We start from the raw sequence: 20,938 nt of genomic DNA on the forward strand, positions 1-20,938 counted from the left end.
GAGACGGAAAAAAAGACTATGCAGAAGTGATGAATCACCTACCGCGAACGTCCTTCAAAGTACATATCATAATACAGATTTTTGTATTGATTTTATGAACTATTGGAATGCAATTTTATTTTCTTCAGGCTTACTTCAGAACACATACAGTACATATATACATATATGCTCTTAAGATACCATAAACTGAAAGATGTTTCTCACAAGGCACATGCTTTTTTCATTGGTCAAAGTAAGCAAAGTCGCACTGATTACCTCTAATAAGACTCAAACAGCTGCTATCTTCTATCTGCTATCTTCAATGATATATTCACAAAAAGCGAAACAATATTCTGCTTAAACGATTCTGCCACTCCGCTTTGCAAAATGATAAGATCTAATTAACATTCAATTCAATAATTCATAGCACCTGCATACCCATACATACAGTACACACAAAACACCTTTACATTTTAACACTTAATTCACATATACTATGAAAATGGTTTCCTGTATACATACCAATTTTAAACTTCTAATAATTCCAATCATCACATTCTTATAATCCCTGTAGCAGCCTATAGAGATATATATACAATTTCCTGCAATTTTCCTCACAGGATCAATAAAGTATCTATCTATCATCTATCTATCTATATACACATTCTCCAAACTGCTTACTGGCACCACACACACTCCATCTTGAAGTATGAATTAGGAAAGGATGTAACTGGGCTTTTGCGTCAGGTAGAGAACAGGCAAAGCTCTCACTGGTATGGGTAGGAATGGCAGATGACTATCAACAGATTGGATTCTCCTAGCCCCCTCTGAACCAACCAGCCCCTGAAACTTCTAGCCTAAGATTACAAATGTATGTATATGTGTATGAAGATGTACGCAATTTAATTTTATTCAATAAACCTTTTGTCCTTTTTGTTCTTATTACAAGTATACATATTATTTTGCAGTTCACAGCAAAGCACTATTTAGCACATATTGTTAATATTTATGTTTAAGATACTTAAATGTAAGATATTTTGAATATTTAAGATTTATGATACATACAGTGATGTGAAAAAGAACACCCCCTTACAATTCTATGGTTTTACTGTACAAAATAAGACATATCTGAGCTTCATCAAGTCCTCATCACGTCTTAACTGTAGACAAATCTAATCTCATGTGGTGGATAACACACAAAATTTACTTTGTCATTATCAATCAAACAAAAAATCAGCCAAAATTCAGTAGCGTTGTGTAAAAAGGTAAGTACACCATGTGATTCAGTAACATGTGGAACCTTCTTTTTAGCAGCAGTACTGTAACTAAAAGTAAAAGTTTCCTGTAAGAGTTTCAGTCTCTCACATCACCTGGGAAGAATTCTAGCTCACTCCTTATAAAACTGTTTCAGCTTGGTGATGTTTGAGGGCGTTTGTTAATGCACAACTCTCTTGAGGTGCCGCCCAACAATGGAGTTGTGGTCTGTACTTTGACTTGGCCATTACAAAATCCTGATTCGTTTCTTAACCTTTCAGTCACAGATTTTCTGGTGTGTTTTGGATCGTCTTGTTGCATGACCCATTTTTGGCTACACTTTAGCTGTTGAATGGAGGGTCGCGCATTTTCCTCTAGAATGCGCTAATATAGAGAGGACTTCATAGCGGGCTCAATAATTGTGAGGGGTCCAAGTCCTGCACCTGCAAAGCAAATTGTCATCCATCCACCACCAGGCTTGATGGTTGGTATGAGGTTTTTGTGGGCGATACGCAGTGTCAGTTTGCATTACAGCCAAACAACTCGACTTTGTTCTCATCTGTCCAAAGAACTGTTCCAGAAGTATTGTGCTTCATTCAGGTGCTGTTTTGAAAACCTAAGCCGTGCAGCAATGTTCTTTTTGGACAGAACATTCTTGTTCGTTCTTTTCCTAATAGTAGAATCACGAACTCTAAGGCGGAGGCCTGGTGATCCCTAACCTTAACTTTAAGTTTCTTTTCAAACTCTAGGAACATCATACAGTCTGATCTTGAGGTGAATTTGCTGGGATGCCGACTCCTGGGTAGATTGACAACCGTCTTGAACTTTCTCCATTTGTAAATTATCTTTCTCATCGTGGAATGATGGACTTCATATTGTTTGGAAAGGGCTTTATAACCCTTCTGAGGCTGATGAGCAGCAACAACTCTTTCTCTGAGACTGTCACAGATATCTTTTGAGCTAGGCATGATGTGTTATCACAAACCTGCATGCTCCAGACCAAATCAAAAAAAGTTTCTGATTTTCTATACAGGTGGAAGGACTTCCTGATGATCAACTAATCTGTGCACTTAATTAGCAGCACCTGATTCTAATTACCTTCTTAACTGATATGGAAGCAGTAAGGGTGCACCTACGTTTTCCACACAAGATTTAAGATTAAGATATGTCTTAATATGTAAAAAATAAATAAAATATTATATATTAAATATTATAAAAATTATAAAATACTTTCTTTTTCAAATCATTGTACATGAGAAAGGTAACAAATGATGGTAGGCCATTCATCTATCTCGTTTGGTTTCTAGCAGCTACTGTAATTGATCTCATCCAGCTGTTTCTTGAAATGCATGGTGTTCACTCTGACAACACTGTGGGAAAATTTGTTAGAGTTGTCCACATTACAGGAACAGATAGGATAATCTGTTTATTCCTGTTATGTCATGCCTATGTGCATATTCTATTTTCCTTTGTTACTGAATGTTTGCCAAAACAACAGCTACAGTAAAATATGCCCTTTTGAAAGACCCTCGTTCTTATTATCTCATGCTAAATGTAACAACGAGGGAAAAGTGAGAAGCACACACTTGACCAATAGGCATTGTCTGATGGTAATGTGCTTCCTCATGGCATATACAAGTAACCAGCTCTAAAAAAACTTTTGTTGGAAAAGCTGTTTTACCACTGTGAATAAAGACTAAGGCAGACAGAACAGAGCTGAATATTACACATTTACTGAATGCTGTCATAGCAAAATCCTGTAGTAGTTCAGGTGGGTAGCTGCGTCAGCATGCGTAGGCTGCAAAGGAGTAATGATTTATTCCAAGCTGAAAAAAAGAAGAAAGAAAACACAACGTTTCGGCCGTGGAGCCTTCTTCAGGTCTGAGGTGTGAGGTTCACTTCAGCTGTGAACGAAGCTGGTATGGTGTGAGCTCTCAGGTGGCTGGTGTGAGCTCACACCTGAAGAAGGTTCCACAACCGAAACGTTGTTTCATTCTTTTTTTCCAGCATGAACAAACCTATTACTTGTTCCATAGTAAAATCCTGAAGAACAATAACAAACCAAACTGGATATGCTTTCAAAATAAACGAATTAGTAAAATCTAATAAAGAATTAATAATGGTTTTCAAAATCCATGGCCAGGGTTTTCAGTAGCAAATTCTTTCCTTCCTTTCCAGAGCACTTTTGGTCATTGACAGCGGTCATGACAGCACAGTTAAAATTAATTTCTATTGAGAGAAATTAGATTATAAAGGGGGCACAAAGAGTTCATACATTTTGACAAAGTAAGACTTTAAAAACCTTACTTTGTTTCTTAAGCCCCTTTCATCCCCTTGAACACAAGAGCAATCATATAGTTAAGCCCTGCTCATTTCAAAAGACTGCAGCACGCACCAGTTAGACACCTTTTCAAATCGGGACCATTTTTCACTGAAGACACTGGGCTAGACAATGGCAGAGCTGCAGTGCAATATGTAGAGCATCACCTCTGCAGTGATGGCACACAGGCCTTTTCATAATCTATTACAATCTATCATAATCATAAAGAATTTTCAACAGCATGTCTCCTCCTCAACCAGAAGTGGTGCCACTCAGAGGACAACACTGAGTCCGTCACCTCTCTCAGCTGGTAGCCTGCCACTTGTCAAGAAAAAAAACCCAGCTGGCATTTCTGAATCCTTTTGTCAACAGGTAATTGTGTGTTTCCTTGCAGAAAACATCCTCACGTAACTGGCAAATGCAGCAGTAGAAACGCCTCAAGGAAAAAGGTGGAAGCAAAATTGGCATCAGAAAGGTATAGTATAAAGTCAAGCTTATTATGCAGCCAGAATCAATCAAATATATTCTGAATTCCAAATTAGGGCAAATGTAATTAATATGTAATGCTCATGCATTAGGACAACCTTTTTTTCCCCTCGCCAAACAGCATGAAATCGCATTTTCATACTAATAGGCTCGTTTTATTTAGGCATTACGCTGCTAGGACATTTGCTTTGATAAAAGTGATGTGGTCTCTAGATGATCTGCTGCAAGGAACTCCAAATTCCCATTTTACCACAAGAATGCATACAAATAATGTTTTTTTCTTAATTTTTCATATATTCATCTAGCAGGTCAAGTGAGGACTTCTGCATCAGGTTCTTTTGCATTTGCTTTGAGACTACTGTATAGTCATAGGAGCTTGTGTCAAATTGGACTACATCTCATGTATATAAAATATTCATTGCAGCATGGTGCAATCACCCTTACTGCCAACATTTAAGCTCACATCCAAGTATCACTGTGAAATTAAGTGTGTCCACTGTAAAAAAAATCCACATGGATGTCAAGGCACTAAATCTAATTAATCCTTCACTGATTACCTGTTTAAATAAGCAATACATTTGAAATTGGAGACCTTAATTGAAAACTAGCTATCATCCTTAATGCAGCCATATTTCCATACATCATTTCACAGCCCTGTGCAAAGTAAATATTCTGTGAAGATGGTTTATTAATACTCTAATGGCTTGTGCTGGGGCTTTGATGGGTAGAAGAAAAGCTCTTATCAAAAAGCCCATGTTGAATTTTAGCATACCAGACGAAGCTGCAAAAAAAGATGGGTTTGTATTTCAAGGGTGAATATATAGGATTTGTTTTTCATGAGTTATCAGCAATTCCTTTATATGGTCATCTCAAAGGAAATTACTGAAATGAAACCTCACTGTAAGACTGTGTATGACAAGAATGCCAGGGAAATCTGCAGCTTAATCCTATTCAATTATGCAAGGTTTCACTACAGAACAGATAAGAGTAACAGGCTGACCAGATATCAGTATTATCACTCATTTTCCAGAAAGCTTATCATGACACTAAGTGCAACAGCAGCTTCTGTGTTGAACTACATCTGGCAATTAAAACTCAGCGGAGATTAGACAACAGTGCTAATTTCTCTTGGTCTTAATGATTTTGTCTCAGATAACACACTGGAGATGGTAATCTTGCCTCTCCTGGGGTGTTCTGAGTGTGTGAAAGCAAGCACTCTGCTTGTTATGATCAGGCACCCTCCAAAACTCAATCTGTTACTACCGGCTCTATAGAAGATGGAGCTCAAGGCTCTAAATAAGAAGTGTGGTTCTCATTCAGTGTACTGTGGTTTTAAAAAAACCCCACACACACACAAGGAAAAACACAAAGAACAATACAAAAGAAACTAAATGATGCTGTGCGACGTACACATAAAAATGCAAAGCAGAAATGAGCTTCAGCTTGCAGTTACTGACAGAAAAAAATATGGCAATTGAGAGGGTCATAGAATTCCAAAGGATTATATATGCTTTGGTACTGTAAATATTTTTTTTTTAAGAACAGAGAACATTACAAGTGATGTTATATCATGTATATATAAGGTTTGCTAATTGATAATCAATGTTTGAAAAATCAAAGTCTTCTTACTGGCTGAATGAACAGCACACTTTCCATAACCTTTAGCTTTTTATGATTACAGTACAAATGATCCAACCTACTGAAGAGCACACTGTGAAAATGCATTTTTCATATTAATGCAAAATCCATTAATATATATATATAATAATCTGTTTCTGTGAGAACTGCTGCTTATCAGTCAACTCAAGTTATTAACTTCAGTGACTAAAGCAGTAGGGTCTTTTTTATCTAAATTGAAATAGAAAGTTATTTGAATATCACAGGGTGTACTGCGATATACACACCCCTCATTTTAAATAGCCATCTCCTTTTCCAAAATTTTCCCACAAGATAAGAGACTATTAAGTAGTTAAAAATTACAATAAGCTAACTGCAATGAACGCTTAGGGAACAGAACAATTCTTTACAAATCAGTTTGCAGAAATTCTTCACGGTATAGGATTTTCCAATGGAAACAAAATAAAAATCTTGCTTGAATCCTCTGAACTGAACTGAGTAAGCAAGTAATACTTGGTCATTAGCCTTTAAAATACTTTTTTATTTGTATCCATTCTGACGCAGCTTTTCAAACTACAAGACTGAAAACTTGCGCAGTTCCACACTACCATCATCCTGAAGAGTTTGAAGCTGTTCTCGGGGGAGTCTCTACTGAGACGCTGCCACACTGTTTCGACTGTCAGGATTTTACTCTAGGACCTCCATGCCTAACTCATGCAATACAAAACAAATACCACAAATAATGTAACTTATTAAGTTAATGACAGCAAGGTGAGTAACATCCGAAGTTAAAAAATTTACACTACTTGCACTGCATAATAAAATTATAAATCAAATATTAGGATTCTAAGTGAACTAGGAGAGTTTTTCAAATGCAAGGAAAAACACTTGTATATTTTGAACAACTTATTTTTAGCAAGGCCTTAATTTAAACCTACCTTCCAGTGTGGAGTAGTGTTAAGTTTTAGCATAAGCAAATCTGACATTTATTTGTTCGCCATCTCCTTCCCTTATTTAGGTATACCTTGACCCATTTTTATCTGGAGAGGACTACAAAGACTGTATTGAAACAAACCCAATGACATGCAGCTTTAAGGACAAAAACAAAAGAAAATGGGATATCTAACATTCTATCCTTCAGAGGTCTTGTTTTGAGCCTGGTTTTCAGTGTGTGAAATGGGTTTGAGAGCCTCCTCTCTAAGACTAATAACAAGAGAGGTAAGGGTACAGAACCTTGAACCACTTCAGACAGTACTGGACTCTGGATGCAGTGGTGGATATCTAATGGTACTTATAAGCCGTGTCATTTCCAATGTAAAACAACTGATGAAGACAAAAAAGTGCTTTATGTTCCACATAAAAAGTAAAAAAATTGTAAAACTGCATTCACCTTATGGTTTCCAAATGGACAATATAACCAGTAAAAAAACAATTAAGAATTTCAATTAAGGATTTATTGAAGAAAAATAGCAAAGAATCAGTTTACTTAAATTTTAGTGATGCACAATTAGCTTTTACTGTACAAGAAATACTACCATCTACTGTTTACACAGTCTTGACAAAACCAGTCGGTTGTTTTTCCTATCTAAGGCAACACTCACAAGTCTCCATGCCCTCATCTTCTTCCTCGGCAGCAGGCTTGTCATAAGATTTGTCGATTGCTGCCCGGAAGCTCTCATTGCAGCCCCTGCCTCGGATGATTCGCGGCCGTGGTCGGTGGAAGGGGATGTCTCCGTTCAGCGTGACCTCAGCGACGGCGGTCTGCAGACTTTCCAGGGAGCTTGACTTCTTCAGCCCTAAGGAAGGGCCCACGTCTCTGGTTGGGGAACCTTCTCAGGGAGATGAGACAAAGATGGTCAAGAAAACGATCTCATCTGAAGCCTTTTCTTCCTACCTCCATTGCATTAAAATCAGGTTTGCTGCACGATTACAGATCCTGAAAGAGTACTGGACACTAACTATGTCTTCCACCCTAGCGACGCACGTACTGTACAGGCGTGTGACCGAAGTGGCAAGAAAAATCCACATTGTGTTTTGGAGGCTTTTACCGACGTGTAATACATTCACAGGCACATCAAGACTGTACAACTGTCTTCAGTCCTTTCACAATCAGTAGTATTAAATTCTCGAGGTGTGTTGAACCAAAAATGCACAATGTGAAGGCGTGAACGTTGAGAATTGACTTTATAGACGTAAATTAGTAATGATTAATGAGTAACCACATCTTAAGGCTTCCGCTATTATAAGAAAAAAAAGTCCTATAATGATCATGTTAAAACATTTGAAACCTCTAGGAAAAAAAAAACAAGCCCTCTGGCCCAGCAGAGCTTGAAGGCATGCCATGTTCTAACTAAGCACTTATAAAGACTGTAAGGGATAGAAATGCAAGACTCAACGACATGCCTCACCTGGCCTTTACAAGAAATATAACCTCTTTAAAGACAAAAACATCCCTAAATACAATTTTTACTTCTATTTTTCAAATAGTCTGCCCATGTTTTACATCCTGGGTTGAGCTACGTAGCTGCAGTACCCCTCAACAGCTTATAGGTATAAAAAGTCTTTTTTAAAACACTTCATATCAAGATGTCAGGGATACAGTATATCTGGTAAACAAAATGTATAAAGAACCTTCATAGTAAGAGTCCTTGACCAAATGTCTAACTTTGCAGTGTACTGTATGGGTATTTGTTCCCCTTTTGTTTTCATTTAGTTTAAGAGAAGGTCACACAAGATGAGCCACTAAGGTTCTATAGGTTTTACTGTTCATTGTTACTCTCGGAATGTTTGGCAAAAATCTTAAATTCAATAAGATTCTTAGGCCTTTATCCGCGTATGAGTGTAGGCACTGATTAAGTATTCAGTAGTCATGTTGATTGTTCCAGATCGTCTTAATCTTCTGACACAATCTAACCAATAATTGTATAACACAATACACAATCTCTAGTATTTCTGAATTAATTTAAAACCTTTTCATGGTATGTTTTACTTGACATTTGAAGGTTCTGCTGAGGATTCTTGGAAACAATAAGAACCAACTTTATCCTAGACTCAGTAATGTGTAAATATTGAATTTTAGGAACTGAGAAAGATATCTAAGGTGTTAATTCTTTCTCTTAATCAAGGGCAATGCTGATAATTTGAAAGAAGTGCAGACAAGCAATTTCATTTATCACATTGAACATTCCCTACTAAACTGCCACCCTTGAACTTTTAAAACAAATGTTTTGCAGTTACATCTTGGTAAATATGAGACCTAAAAATTCTATTACAAAACAATCAAAAATGCATCTGAAACAATTTGACCTTCTATAAAGGAAAAGTGCACAACACCGCGCACAGCCATAGCAGTATACTGTCATTTCATTTCTAACATTTATATAATCTTATGAAGAAACAACTCCCTGTTTTGTTATTAGTAGTTCTGTAGAAATAAAACATCTTTTAAATATTATCACATACTGATGTATCTGAAACTAGTTAAAAGAATACTTTTCATGAGTATCACGTGAAGCAGTGGCCTTAATGGTTTCTTTGGTATTAACACTGTGGAGGAAATAGCATTTTGTTGTTGTATGTTCTTTTACTTTTCCTTTAATTACCTCACCTTTCTAAGTAATACTTTCAGGCAGTGAAAGGCCTATTACTCCATCTTTTCTGGTTTTGTTTGCTAGTAGGGCACATAACCTTGCAAAACCATAATAATAGTCCAAGCCTATGGAAAAAAAAACTTCAGGGAGCCAGCCTTTCTAGTTTCTTCCAGACTAAAAGCATCTTAAAATGTGTTTCTGCAGCATGTGCTCCACTAATGCAAGATGAAAACCTTGCTGGGTTCTGTTCTTTATGTTCCTAAGATACTGAAGAATTAATGATGGATTACAGAAACATTTGGTATTTTATTTGGGTGGCTGTGGGTAGAAATGAAGATGGATTGCAGAGTACAAGTGAAGGGAAACAGACTACAAAAAAAAATGATTTTCATCTCTGTCCTTAAGACTGAAACTCTAATGTTCTCTAGAGTCGGTAATAGTCTTTCATGAATTTATAACACTGTAATCTTTGTGAGAATACTTTGGGATAAACTGGGCAAGTGCTCTTAAAAGATATAACTTTGCAAAATGACAGCACAAAAATACAGCTTTTATAGACCTTTCTTATAAACTATGGCAAGAATGAGGACTTACAAAAAAATAGGAACTCAGTTGCTATGCATCCTGATCTATTTGAATTTTCTCACAGAAATTGCTGGCTAACCAGCTGAGCCAAAATAAGAAATGTACTACAGGAAAGAAATAATTAGGCATAAAAATACCAGTCTGAATGCTGGCAATGGAGTCATTGATGAGAAGCAAAAATGGCAATAAATGCAATTTAAAAATATATATTTATAAAGACATACATTTAATAATATTTACATTTTTTTATCAGAAGAATGGTCATTTATGAATGCTTTCAGTTTAAAAAATATACTGGGTTAAAAAAGCTTTATAGATAATCAATATTAATAGTGTGCTTGAAACAGAATATGCAGAAAAAAATAGAAAAATCTTACACCCTATTTAATAAATTACACAATGTTACAAGACAGTGTGCAATGAAAACTAAATGCAGCTGTTTTCCGGGGCTGCTGGTTTGTGACTGATTAAGAAACAAAAGCTCATTTGATTTTCATTTTTTACCTGATAAAGTTTGGACACAAAAGCTATTGTATTTTAACTATACAAGATGAAACTGCAAAGCCAGCAAATGGAAAAAAAAATATTTTGTAATAAATTCAAAAGAGACACAGGCTGAGGATTTCTCATAAGAAACTTTAGTGACATTAAGCTAATCCATGTCAAAGGTATTTCTTCCACAGCTGGAGAAACCACTAATTAAAAAGCTGAATGTACTCTTCTATTCAGATTAAATATACTAGTTATGTACATGCAAGAAATACTGCTTTAAAGTACTGCTGTATTGTACTCCAGTGTAAAACTGTTTTTACAGTCTTAACAGCCCTTTGCTTTTCGTCTGCAAACTCAGGCATTTATTATTCATTTCCAGCAAGATGAGGGCAAAGGGGAGATTTGATTGAAGTTTTCAAAATTTCAAAGAGAACAAAGTTGACCTTTCAAATTAAGTTCAGTGAACAGAACATGAGGACATAGCTGGGAACCTGTTAAAACCAATTTCGCACCGAAAGTAGAAAATGTGTTTTTACATACAGAATTATCAGTGCGTGGAATAAATTGACGTGCCGTTGAGGCAGAGACACTGGCATCTTTCAAAACTAAGCCTGACAGTGAGACAGAATCACAATGTGTAGGAAAATGAAGAGCTCTTATGGGCTGAATGGACTATTCTTGTCATTAACTTTTGTTTCCTCTCTAGCTCTTCTGCAGCATTCGCCCTCATTACACACTCAGCGTAATGTGGGAGTGTTTCTTTTCCACTCAGTTCTCAAAGGTTAGGACATATTTTCTTTCTAATTACAATAAAGTACTGGTCCTCAATTAAAATTTACACTGATTAATATATTCTATATTTACCCTAGAAATTTTATTGTACTTCTACTTTTCTGTGGACCACTCTTAGTTGGAGTAATAGCTGCTATCTAGTGATCTTTGCCTCAAATATCATCTGCTATGTCAAAGCTACCATACATGTACTTGAATTAGTTCCATATTCATGCAACTCTCAGTGGCTAACTAATAATATATTGAGTACTTTATGCTTTCAGCAGGGTCAATGGAAGCTACCTTTACATAATTCATCTCTTTTATATTGGTTTAAGCACTTCAACTGAAACCATTTTTTTGTTCTTTGGGAATCATTACTTGTAACACTGAGTAACAGTCGCAATAAAAGCCCAGAAATAATCAGTGTCATTGACATAACTGTACAGCAAATAATTCACTGAGCTGGAATTGGTACTCCAAATCATCAATTTGGAATAAAAAAAGGTAAATAGGCAATCCAAAAGAGGAAAGCCTCTTTTGTAAGACCCTTGTTTTATGAGCTACTGTTAAGCTTGTATGACAAATTCAAATAAGATATCATCATTGGGAAATTGGAAAAGATATAAAGGCTTAGTCCATTAGCCTTGTCGGGGTTTAGCTATATCTAGCTATTACTTTAAAGCTTTCCATGTTGGTTATTTAAATGTACTTATGTTCTATATGTAATACATATATACACAGTACTGTTCAAAGGTTTGGAAAAACTATATACAGCACATGTACAAAGAGACTAGGAAAGAACAATATTGTTCTTTCTCCTTCAATGTAATCCTTAGATTTCCTTCTATCTTATAAAAAGGTCTCCTCTTGAGTTATACAGTACATGTACACTAGTTTTTTCATTATGAGCCATGGCAGACCATAAGGCAGAAAGAGCTGTACTGTCTATAGAGGAATCTCCTTTCTGAACAAATAAAACCAGATGCCATTTTACATATGGCTGACCTCTATGTAAACAGATCCTGTAGTTTTTCCTTTCTGTTGCATTTGAAAAGGAGCAGGCCATGTGGTCCTGTCTTGCCCCTATAGTTATCCTGGTTATCAATAACTTAACGGCTTGTTTTCAGTAGACTAAATGAACCGTGCCTCAGTGCTTCCAGGCACACTGCTGATTTGTAGGTTAAAACTAAAGTAAAACAGAGTCTGGGCAGTAAAAATAAACCCCCCAAAGCAAAGAAAACAGCTAAAAATCTATTACCTTGTTTTCTCTTAAAGCGAAGTTTATTTATGACCTCTCTGCAGGGGACATTAGATATGATAACTCAAAGGATTTCAATTCAGATGAAGAATTTTACAATTGTAGGCAGTTCTATATTAGACATTGTTTTTGCCCTGGTGATCAGGTGATCAATTTCTTCTCCATCCTATATTGCAGGAAGCCAGTGCAGTATACCTTTCTGATTAGTGTGGATCCACCAAACTCTGGCACTTTGTGTATTAGCTTACAATCAAAAGAACACTAGCTCCACTGGAAAGCTGAAGGGAAGGATACAAACAAGCAGTTAATGTTTTACTTCCTTCTTATTTAGAAACAGCTGAATTAGCTAAATTAAATATTTGTCTTTTCCAACACAGGTGGTTTAGTGGTTAATGTCTTCAACTTTAACCTCAGAGGATCCACGTTTCATTTCCCATGGGAGTTACTGCAAGGGCTGTGTCTGTGATGGTTCACAGCTTTCCTGTTAGTCCAAATAGAGGAGGTGAGCCAAACTATTTACTGCCTTTTGTGTTTTGCAATTGAATTTACTTGGTGGGAAACAGGTCTCTATAAGGTTTTTCAGCCACTGTCACAGTAATACACAGGCTTTCAGTACTTATACACTTGAAAGGGGGTGTATGCAACATTTCTCCCACTGTGTACTGTAGAAAAATCATATTACAACTATTTTCTGGCTGATAATCTTGTCACATAAATATAGCCAAAACCTCTTACAGATTTCATCTGGAAAAGAAAGAGAATGAACTTTTGACAGTGCCTAAGTGTTACTGAGGCTTAGCAGCCTAGCCAGCCTTAAAATTTACTTGCGATTTACTGGAAATTGCTCAGGAAGCTCAAAGTGTTTTGATTACAGATGAGTGTTATCATACAAAACTGATAAAATTTAAACAAAAAACCTAAAAGCATGGAATTTCAGAGACAAGGAAAGACAGATGCCAGGGATCTCAATAAGATAATACAAAACTGATGAATTCCAGAGATGCTCACACAACTAACTAAAAGTATTCTTGATTTCAAACAAAACTGCAAGGAAATATCACAAATATAAAGCATAATACAACCTTAAATTGCATATTACTTGACACAAAAATCAAGATGATTAGAAAGACTTTCTTTGACAGTTCTGGTATTGCTTCTTGCCAGTCATTCAGATTTAGTCTGTGAAGAAGCTGGAGTTCTACGAATAGAAATTCCATCTTCTATACAACATCCAAATATTCTTATTTTCTGTAATTGCTTTGGAAATGATAACATCAAATTTGGTGACTGTGATTAGTTGGTGAATCACTGTGAAGCTGCAGCCTGGACTTAATCTTCTTCACCTTCAATTCACTGGAGTGACTGGGGAGATTCGGTTGTGCTTTGCTACACCAGGAGTTTGATTGCTGTATATCATGTCTACCATACACGTACGCATAGTACAATGCTCTTCTCATTTTTAATAATCTCTTTCTTCTGCAAACATATGACTTCACACTTCTCTGAACTTTTCCCTTTGAAGAATGGGCAATGATATGTAACATAGTGCTGCCAAAAAGTGCATTTCAGCAGTCTTACTCTTCTTTAAGGATACAGCTATTTTCTTAATTTAGATTAACCAAAGGCAACGAGTAAGCAAAATTGGAAAACACCGATTACAATTAAATTTGTAAGGTGAAATGCTAAACTGCTTTAATAAATCAAAATACCTTATTATTAAAACAGCAGCTATATTATAATCAGTCCTGCAAAAATTGTGCTTCTGAGACCATTTTTCATAATGAACCCATGCATGTAAAGGCTCGTGTATGAAGGTGGCTTTATTACATGTAATTTATTCAGCATGCTAGCAGTTTAAACAAACTGCTAAATGGGGAATTAGGCTACAAAGCTGCCTTTGGTAGCCTCTTGAGCTGTGTTACAATAGCCATTTTGAGCTAACCTGGCCTGCAGTCAGCAGGGACACTGAATCTTTGCACTTCCATAACATTGTCCCTGTTTCACTAACAATCAAGAAGATATGTACAGCTTTGATGGCCTACCGTCCAAGTTGTGAAGATGAACTTGTAATGCATACTGATATACATTTGTCCGAATCATCTAATTGCCCAGCAGTGACCATTAACGTTTTTGGTTCCATTTCATTAGGTAAGCATACACACTATATACATATACTATATCTATATTTAAATTGACTTTGAAAGTCCTATTTGATATACTGAAGGCCCATTTTTCACTGTAGGGTTGCAAATTATGGAAAAGGTTTTTGAAAAAAATGAATTGGTTTCATCACTCTGTTCTCCTCCCCACTAATAGCTGGTGTGTGGTGAGCATTCTGGTGCACTATGGCTGCTGTCACAACATCCAGGTGGGGCTGCACATTGGTGGTGGTGGAGGGGAGTCCCCATTACCTGTAAAGCGCTTTGAGTGGAGTGTCCAGAAAAGCGCTATATAAGTGTAAGCAATTATAATTATGATTATTACTTTACAGAACTAATTGGAGGTGGATTCAGTCCATTTCCTTAAATACTTACAATGTTGCTGGCTTTCGAAGTACAAATCTTACTTCTCCTACTCTAATCCTACTCTAAATTTTGGAAGAGACCAAGATAAAAAAAAAAGTGTTTCTAGTCTGGCAATTGATCTCATTCTTCAAATCTTGAAACAGACTGCTTTCCACTCCACCTCTTTAATCTTTTTTATACAGATGTATGTACTGTTATTCCCACACTACAGTTTTTACTTTTTCAACTCTGCATTGCTGAATTACACGTAAGGCCCTATGTTCAAAATGTCCAGGCTCTCCAAGGCTCATTCAATGGTTATAATTATTATTTGGTAAGAAATTTCTTCATGACACTTTTACTCTTCTAGAAAGTGAAATTTCGGATCAACCATTTTGACATTTCTCCATTTTACAGTAACATGGGCTTAACCACCAGAAATATTGCCAAGGGTGGAGATGTGCGCAGAGTGCAGTTAACGCCCTGATTTTAGATCACTACTGGAGATTAAAATTCCTTTCATTTAGTTTACCATCTTTTTTATTGTGAAAATACATATTTCTGTTATTATGTCTTATAGACAGGTGGACATAAAACAAGTGTCATTGCACATGCGGTTTTCATAAACATTGCCCTTTGTTAACAACATTTCAGGCAGAACGCCTGAATATAATACTATTTATATGAACTCTCTTAAGAAAACTCCATTTTTATAAGGACTTTCTCTATATATGTATATATTACATAGCAATTATTGAAAAATTCACCACATAGTATACTAAGCAAACAGTATATTAGGAGGTAATCATATAAAGAGTGTTGTAAGCATAATGCAAGTGTTATCTTTTGGAAATAGAAAAGGTTTGTGCAATTGTTTGGTTTGTGTGCTTTCAACTGAGCCATCTTTCTCTGGTTTACATGTCCAATATTCAGAATGCCTTTTTTGCATACTAGTTGATAAGATCCAGTGCCTCTGTCTAATAAATACAATGTCTAACCAAACCAGTTTTCCCAAATAAATCTCTCCATGTTCCTTTGGTACTATACTACTAACCTCAGACTGCACACCAGAAATATTAAAGCTCTAGCTACGCAACTGTAAAACATGTTTTTCACTGAGATGATAAAGCAGAAAGAGCTGTAACCTGCATACAAGTGAAGGTTGGTTTGGGAAGGGTGAAGGTCAGTACTTGTGAACCAGAATGAGTAATTACAGTAGCGTGATTAGGAAACACATCTGAAAGTCCATCACAAATAATTTCACATGCAGTTCCACAATCAGAACTCCACATTTCCTTTTCTTAATTCAGGGTTCTCAGTATATGTGCAGCTGTTACTGTAAACCTTACCTGTGTTGTTCTCTGACCGAGGACTGAGGTTAATCTCATCAGCTACTGTTAAAAGGCATAAACAATTACCTTGGTTAGTACCAACATTCCACATGCTTTCTTTCAACATTATTGATTCTTTTAGTATTACAAGTCACTTCACAGTAATCGGACTTCATGCAAATCAGTTTTAAAATGGAAGGCAGTCAAATCACATGGAGAAAAAAATAGAGGTGAAGAGATATTAAACATCATGCAGAACTGTCAATCATTCAAAGGTATATTATTATATGTTAGAATATTACTTTCAGCCAAAGCATTGTGAATTTTTTTCATCTTGCTTTTGTGCCTGAATGGAACGACCCCCTCCAGAAAAAAGCATTTTAAACAGCTGGACCACTCAGTGCAATATTGTGCTGATCCAATTAATACTGTCTTAAAATTCACACAGCTCATTCCAGACAGAGCACAAAACCAGAAGGAGAAAACATCACAAAAAAAGAAAAATCCCATTTCACTGATTACTTCTGAATTCTCAAACTGAATGTAAACAGCTATATTGAGCTTGAATTTGAAAGAAATAAACTTAAAATTTTACCCTCAAGATTGACAAGATGTTATGCTACATTTTATGGTAAGGACATCATTTTAATTGAGCCTCATAACAGAATAGTCTGGAATGGTTGTCTCATATCCAAGTCATATAACCTGGCCAGAGCATACATATTGTAATGCCTTCTTTTACTTTTAAAACTTATTCAAAATTAAACTATACAAAATTTTCCATGGTTAGGAAATCTAACTTAACACATTTTCTTTTTTCATTAATTACCACACATTGACGAACTGGAAAAGTTCAAACAGTATATTTTACAGAATATCACCATTATGTACAATGAAATATGAAGTATAAAACCTGAAAGACTCAGCTTTTTTAATTAATCAGAGAATGCCTAAGGTTTTAAGATTATAGTTTTAAGTATAAAGACCCTCATAACCTCTGCTCTTGTCTGTTGTTTTCAGCCTGCACTTCATTCTGTTCTCCACCTGAGCCCTCACCTTTCTTTCCTCCTCTCTCTGCCTTTCATCTCTCTCTACTTGCCCTACACCTCCTCTCAAAGTACCTTTTGTCCCTTAGAATCTTCAAGAATCTGAAAAGTTATCCATATGTCAATCTGGAGCAACCCACACACACTGTATACAAATTGTAGTTAACAGTATGTTTAATTTATGTCCTGCTCTTCTGGTACACCGCCAAAAAAACCTATTCAAAGATGAAGATGATTAACACATCAAGAATCTGTTCTGTTCCAATAAATAAAATCAGCATTCCACAATATATGCTTTATGCTTTATATGAACAGAGTGTCTGGGGGCACTACACATACTGAAATTCGAAAGTTAATCATCAGTGTAAATGAATACAGTGGGTAAATATACTGTATGGGAGGGAAAACAAAACATCTGCATAGTTTCCAGAGGTCGTGCTGCCATTTCTTCATTCTGAAAAGGTAAGCCTGGTTAGCCTTGGTTGCACTTTGACGGGATGCAGATGGAGGTATTGCTGTGGCGTGTTTGTCTTTAAACAAGTCCCATGCCAGTGTCCTGGTATATAAAAACACTGGGGAATGTGCCAAGGGAAGTGCCACACTGTGGATGAGATTTGAAACCAAGATTCTTCCCAGTGCATGTCAAGGACCTGAAGGAAAATCGTGCTCGGTATTGGGTAAAACAGCATCTGGCAAAGATTTTGCCTATTTTGGATTTGAAGTTAATTCAGATCCCATAGCCTTTTACAGCTTTATGAGCATGTTGCTTCATTTTAATTCAGAAGTACTACTTGAGTTGGAGTTCTACTCTGAGAGGTTTGATCTTGACATAAGGATCATAATTTCAAGTAAAACTAGGAAGAGATCCCAATAAAAGAAATTTTAACATTTTAGAAAAATGGTCATACACAAAATGGGAAAATTCTATTTTGAGTACTGTTCAAAGTCTCACGGAATATCAGACACTGAATCGATAAACTAAAAGGATGCTTCGCAGCCTTGCATTCTCAAGGTCTGCTCAATAAAATTCAGTACAGTGTATAAACTTAAGCACACCTTTCTCAAAACAGGAATCTGACAAGTGCTTTCCACCTGTGTGAAGTATTGACAGCATGCAGTCACTCTTCAGATAAAAGGGCAAAGCATGGTGATAAGAATATCAAACTGGAGCCCAAGTGCACAAGCAGAAGAGCTAATGCAGAGTCCTTCCATCCCGAAGAAAATATCTCTAGAGGATCAGATCTTAACTGCAATAAGTTATATTTATCTGGAAGTCTGTCATGACTGAGGTCTTCTCCTGAGAACTGAAGTACTAGTAATTTCCAGATTTCCTGTTTATCAAAGCAATAACCTAGAATACATCTGTTTAATACCTCTCTCCTTCTAAGGAAACAAAAGTAACGTAACTTTTCCCCACCCAAATGCAGATTTATACTTTGTCCTGTAAACTAAAATGATAAAATTACACTTATTAAATAAAGGCTTAAAGGAAAAGCAAGTTAAAGAACATTTCAGGGTCTCCTTAGTCAGTACCTAAATCCATGCTTTTTGACTTCCGTGTCTTAATGAACTCCAGCTGACTGGCATCTCCAAATTGCTTGGTCCGTTTCTCCGACATGCTCTGCCGTCCAAATCCCTCTCTCTGGAAGGCATTGTCTGGGTCAACATCAGGACTCAAAGAGCTGCAAGGGAAACCGAGCAAAACATTTCAAATTAGAGGACCTGTGAAAGTGAGGAGGCACTCTGAAGAGGCTAAAAGCTCAAGTGAACCACAAGCAGGGGGTACTCAAACATGGGAAAAACCTCAAGGAAGGAAACAAGTGATCCCTGCAAGGCTTTCACATTATATTTTAGTAACTTTTGTGTGTATGAACTACTCTCTTTAACTCCAAATACAGCTTTCCAAATCTCAGATCCACACATACAGTAAATGATGACTGTCAAAGGGTTATAAACAACAGGAGGCCATTCAATGTGGCTGTTCTTGTGCACTGTTACATTACTAGCTGACTGATCCAAGGATTTCACCCACTTGTTTCTTTAAAGAAGCCAGGGGCGTACTGGTTTCAAAAGCACAGCTGGTTAGCTTGTTCCAGACTCCCACAAACATTAGTGTAAAAAAAAAACTCCTGAATTCATTTTTGATATACATAAACATACATACAAATAGCCTGTTAATCTGAGTAGTTTACAAGATTCATTCTGCACAGAAAAATAATAAATTAGCTTGATGAAAAAAGGCAAGAAGAAATAATTATCATTTGCTTATTATATGGACCTTATTTTCTAAACTTATGAGTTAAGAGAATGTGAGCATTAATTAGCTCCGGTCATCTCACTATATTAGAACACAGAACCATCTAAAGGCAGCTAATTATGCTTTATGTATTTTGAGACAAAGAAAGAAGCTACACTGCTGCTTTGACTATTGAAAGGTACAGTAAGCATCTTAAAAGGATATAATAAAGCATTTCTTCATTATTTCTTAATTTGCAACATGATGGAAACCTAGTACATGACTTCAAGAGTATGAAAAGATTTCTTCCGTTGAAAAAAAATTTTTAGGAACATTCTTTTCATTAACTTAAATTCCCAGTCCATTAGAACAATGATTGCTCTGACACACAACTTAATGTTAATTAATGCTGTGTCAGGGGGCGGTTCTGGGCCACAGCTGTTGCAGACAGAACACCTGTAATGCGGTCAGGAGCAAAGATGGGTTTTTATCTTTCCACCTTCTGTCTTACATTTATTCAAAAAAGGCCAAAGGAACTAGACAATGGAAATCACTTGTATACAACTGCAACTAAACAATACTAATTTTGCAATTTGCACAGAGAAATACAAATCTTAGATAAATGCACTTTTATGCAGTACGTATTAAAACGCTAATCTTATTAATTGTTACTTGACAGGTCACCTTTTAGTTTGACTGTGGAAGAGACATTTTCTTGTAAACAGTTAAAACAAACTGTGTTTGTATGACTTGTTATATGCAGTCATTGAAAGTCTACAGTATAGTCAAAAAGGTAAAGGACCAGACTCATCCATGTGCCTGCACTTGCTAGGGTTCACACTTGTCAAGCCTGAGTTCATTCACACTGCAGTTTCTTAATCCCAGTCCATTTAGTCATTTGGCTGTTTGCATGGTTCATGGCTACAGATCGCATACTGTATACTGATAAGGAAGAAGGAAAAAAAAACACTGTGAAAAACACAACCTGTGGCCTCCATGCCCCTGTACTGTGCCCAGCTGTGTCATGAACACCGAAGTATACCTTGCATATTTTACTATTCAGCACTCCTCAAATGAATTTGCTAGATATGTTTCAATGGAATTAAAAGAAAATTCTATCTAATACAAACTATCCACTTTCTTTTTGTTTAAAAAGCATTTTGAAAGTATTCAGTGTTAACACTGAGCTTTATTTAGTGAATTTTGTGAGGCTGTTTGTTTTGAGACAAAAAATATCTCCTATGATTATAATATAATTGTAGAACTAAACAAATATACACCAATTCATTGTTAGGTACATTATAATTTCAAAATAAATGCTTAACTGCAATCATTAACAATTAAATTAATAATACAATTCCTAGAAACTAAACTTCTTATGTTGGGATTTCACTAGAAAGATAGAAATTGTTTTCCCTAAGAGATTGGAAAAGTTACAGGAAGGGATATTTTTAGAATAACAGATT

General features: G+C 36.1%; 1 protein-coding gene across 7 annotated transcripts in view; it reads right to left on the reverse strand.

Annotated features, from left to right (window-relative positions):
* LOC148657083 (partitioning defective 3 homolog) overlaps positions 1-20,938 on the reverse strand; it is a 429,232-nt gene that overhangs the window by 127,497 nt on the left and 280,797 nt on the right. For 5 of the 7 annotated variants that reach the window (XM_088642914.1, XM_088642913.1, XM_088642912.1 and 2 more), the window contains 3 exons: positions 18,770-18,918; positions 16,209-16,253; positions 7,258-7,485 (listed from right to left, as the gene is read on the reverse strand). In XM_088642914.1, the coding sequence (XP_088499040.1) occupies positions 7,258-7,485; positions 16,209-16,253; positions 18,770-18,918 (422 nt within the window). The remainder of the gene's footprint in view (positions 1-7,257; positions 7,486-16,208; positions 16,254-18,769; positions 18,919-20,938) is intronic. The other 2 variants (XM_088642916.1, XM_088642911.1) reach the window with 1 other exon arrangement.

Source organism: Lepisosteus platostomus, chromosome 8 (assembly GCF_059453375.1).
Source record: "Lepisosteus platostomus isolate fLepPlt1 chromosome 8, fLepPlt1.hap1, whole genome shotgun sequence".
NCBI classification, from domain to species: Eukaryota; Metazoa; Chordata; class Actinopteri; order Semionotiformes; family Lepisosteidae; genus Lepisosteus; species Lepisosteus platostomus.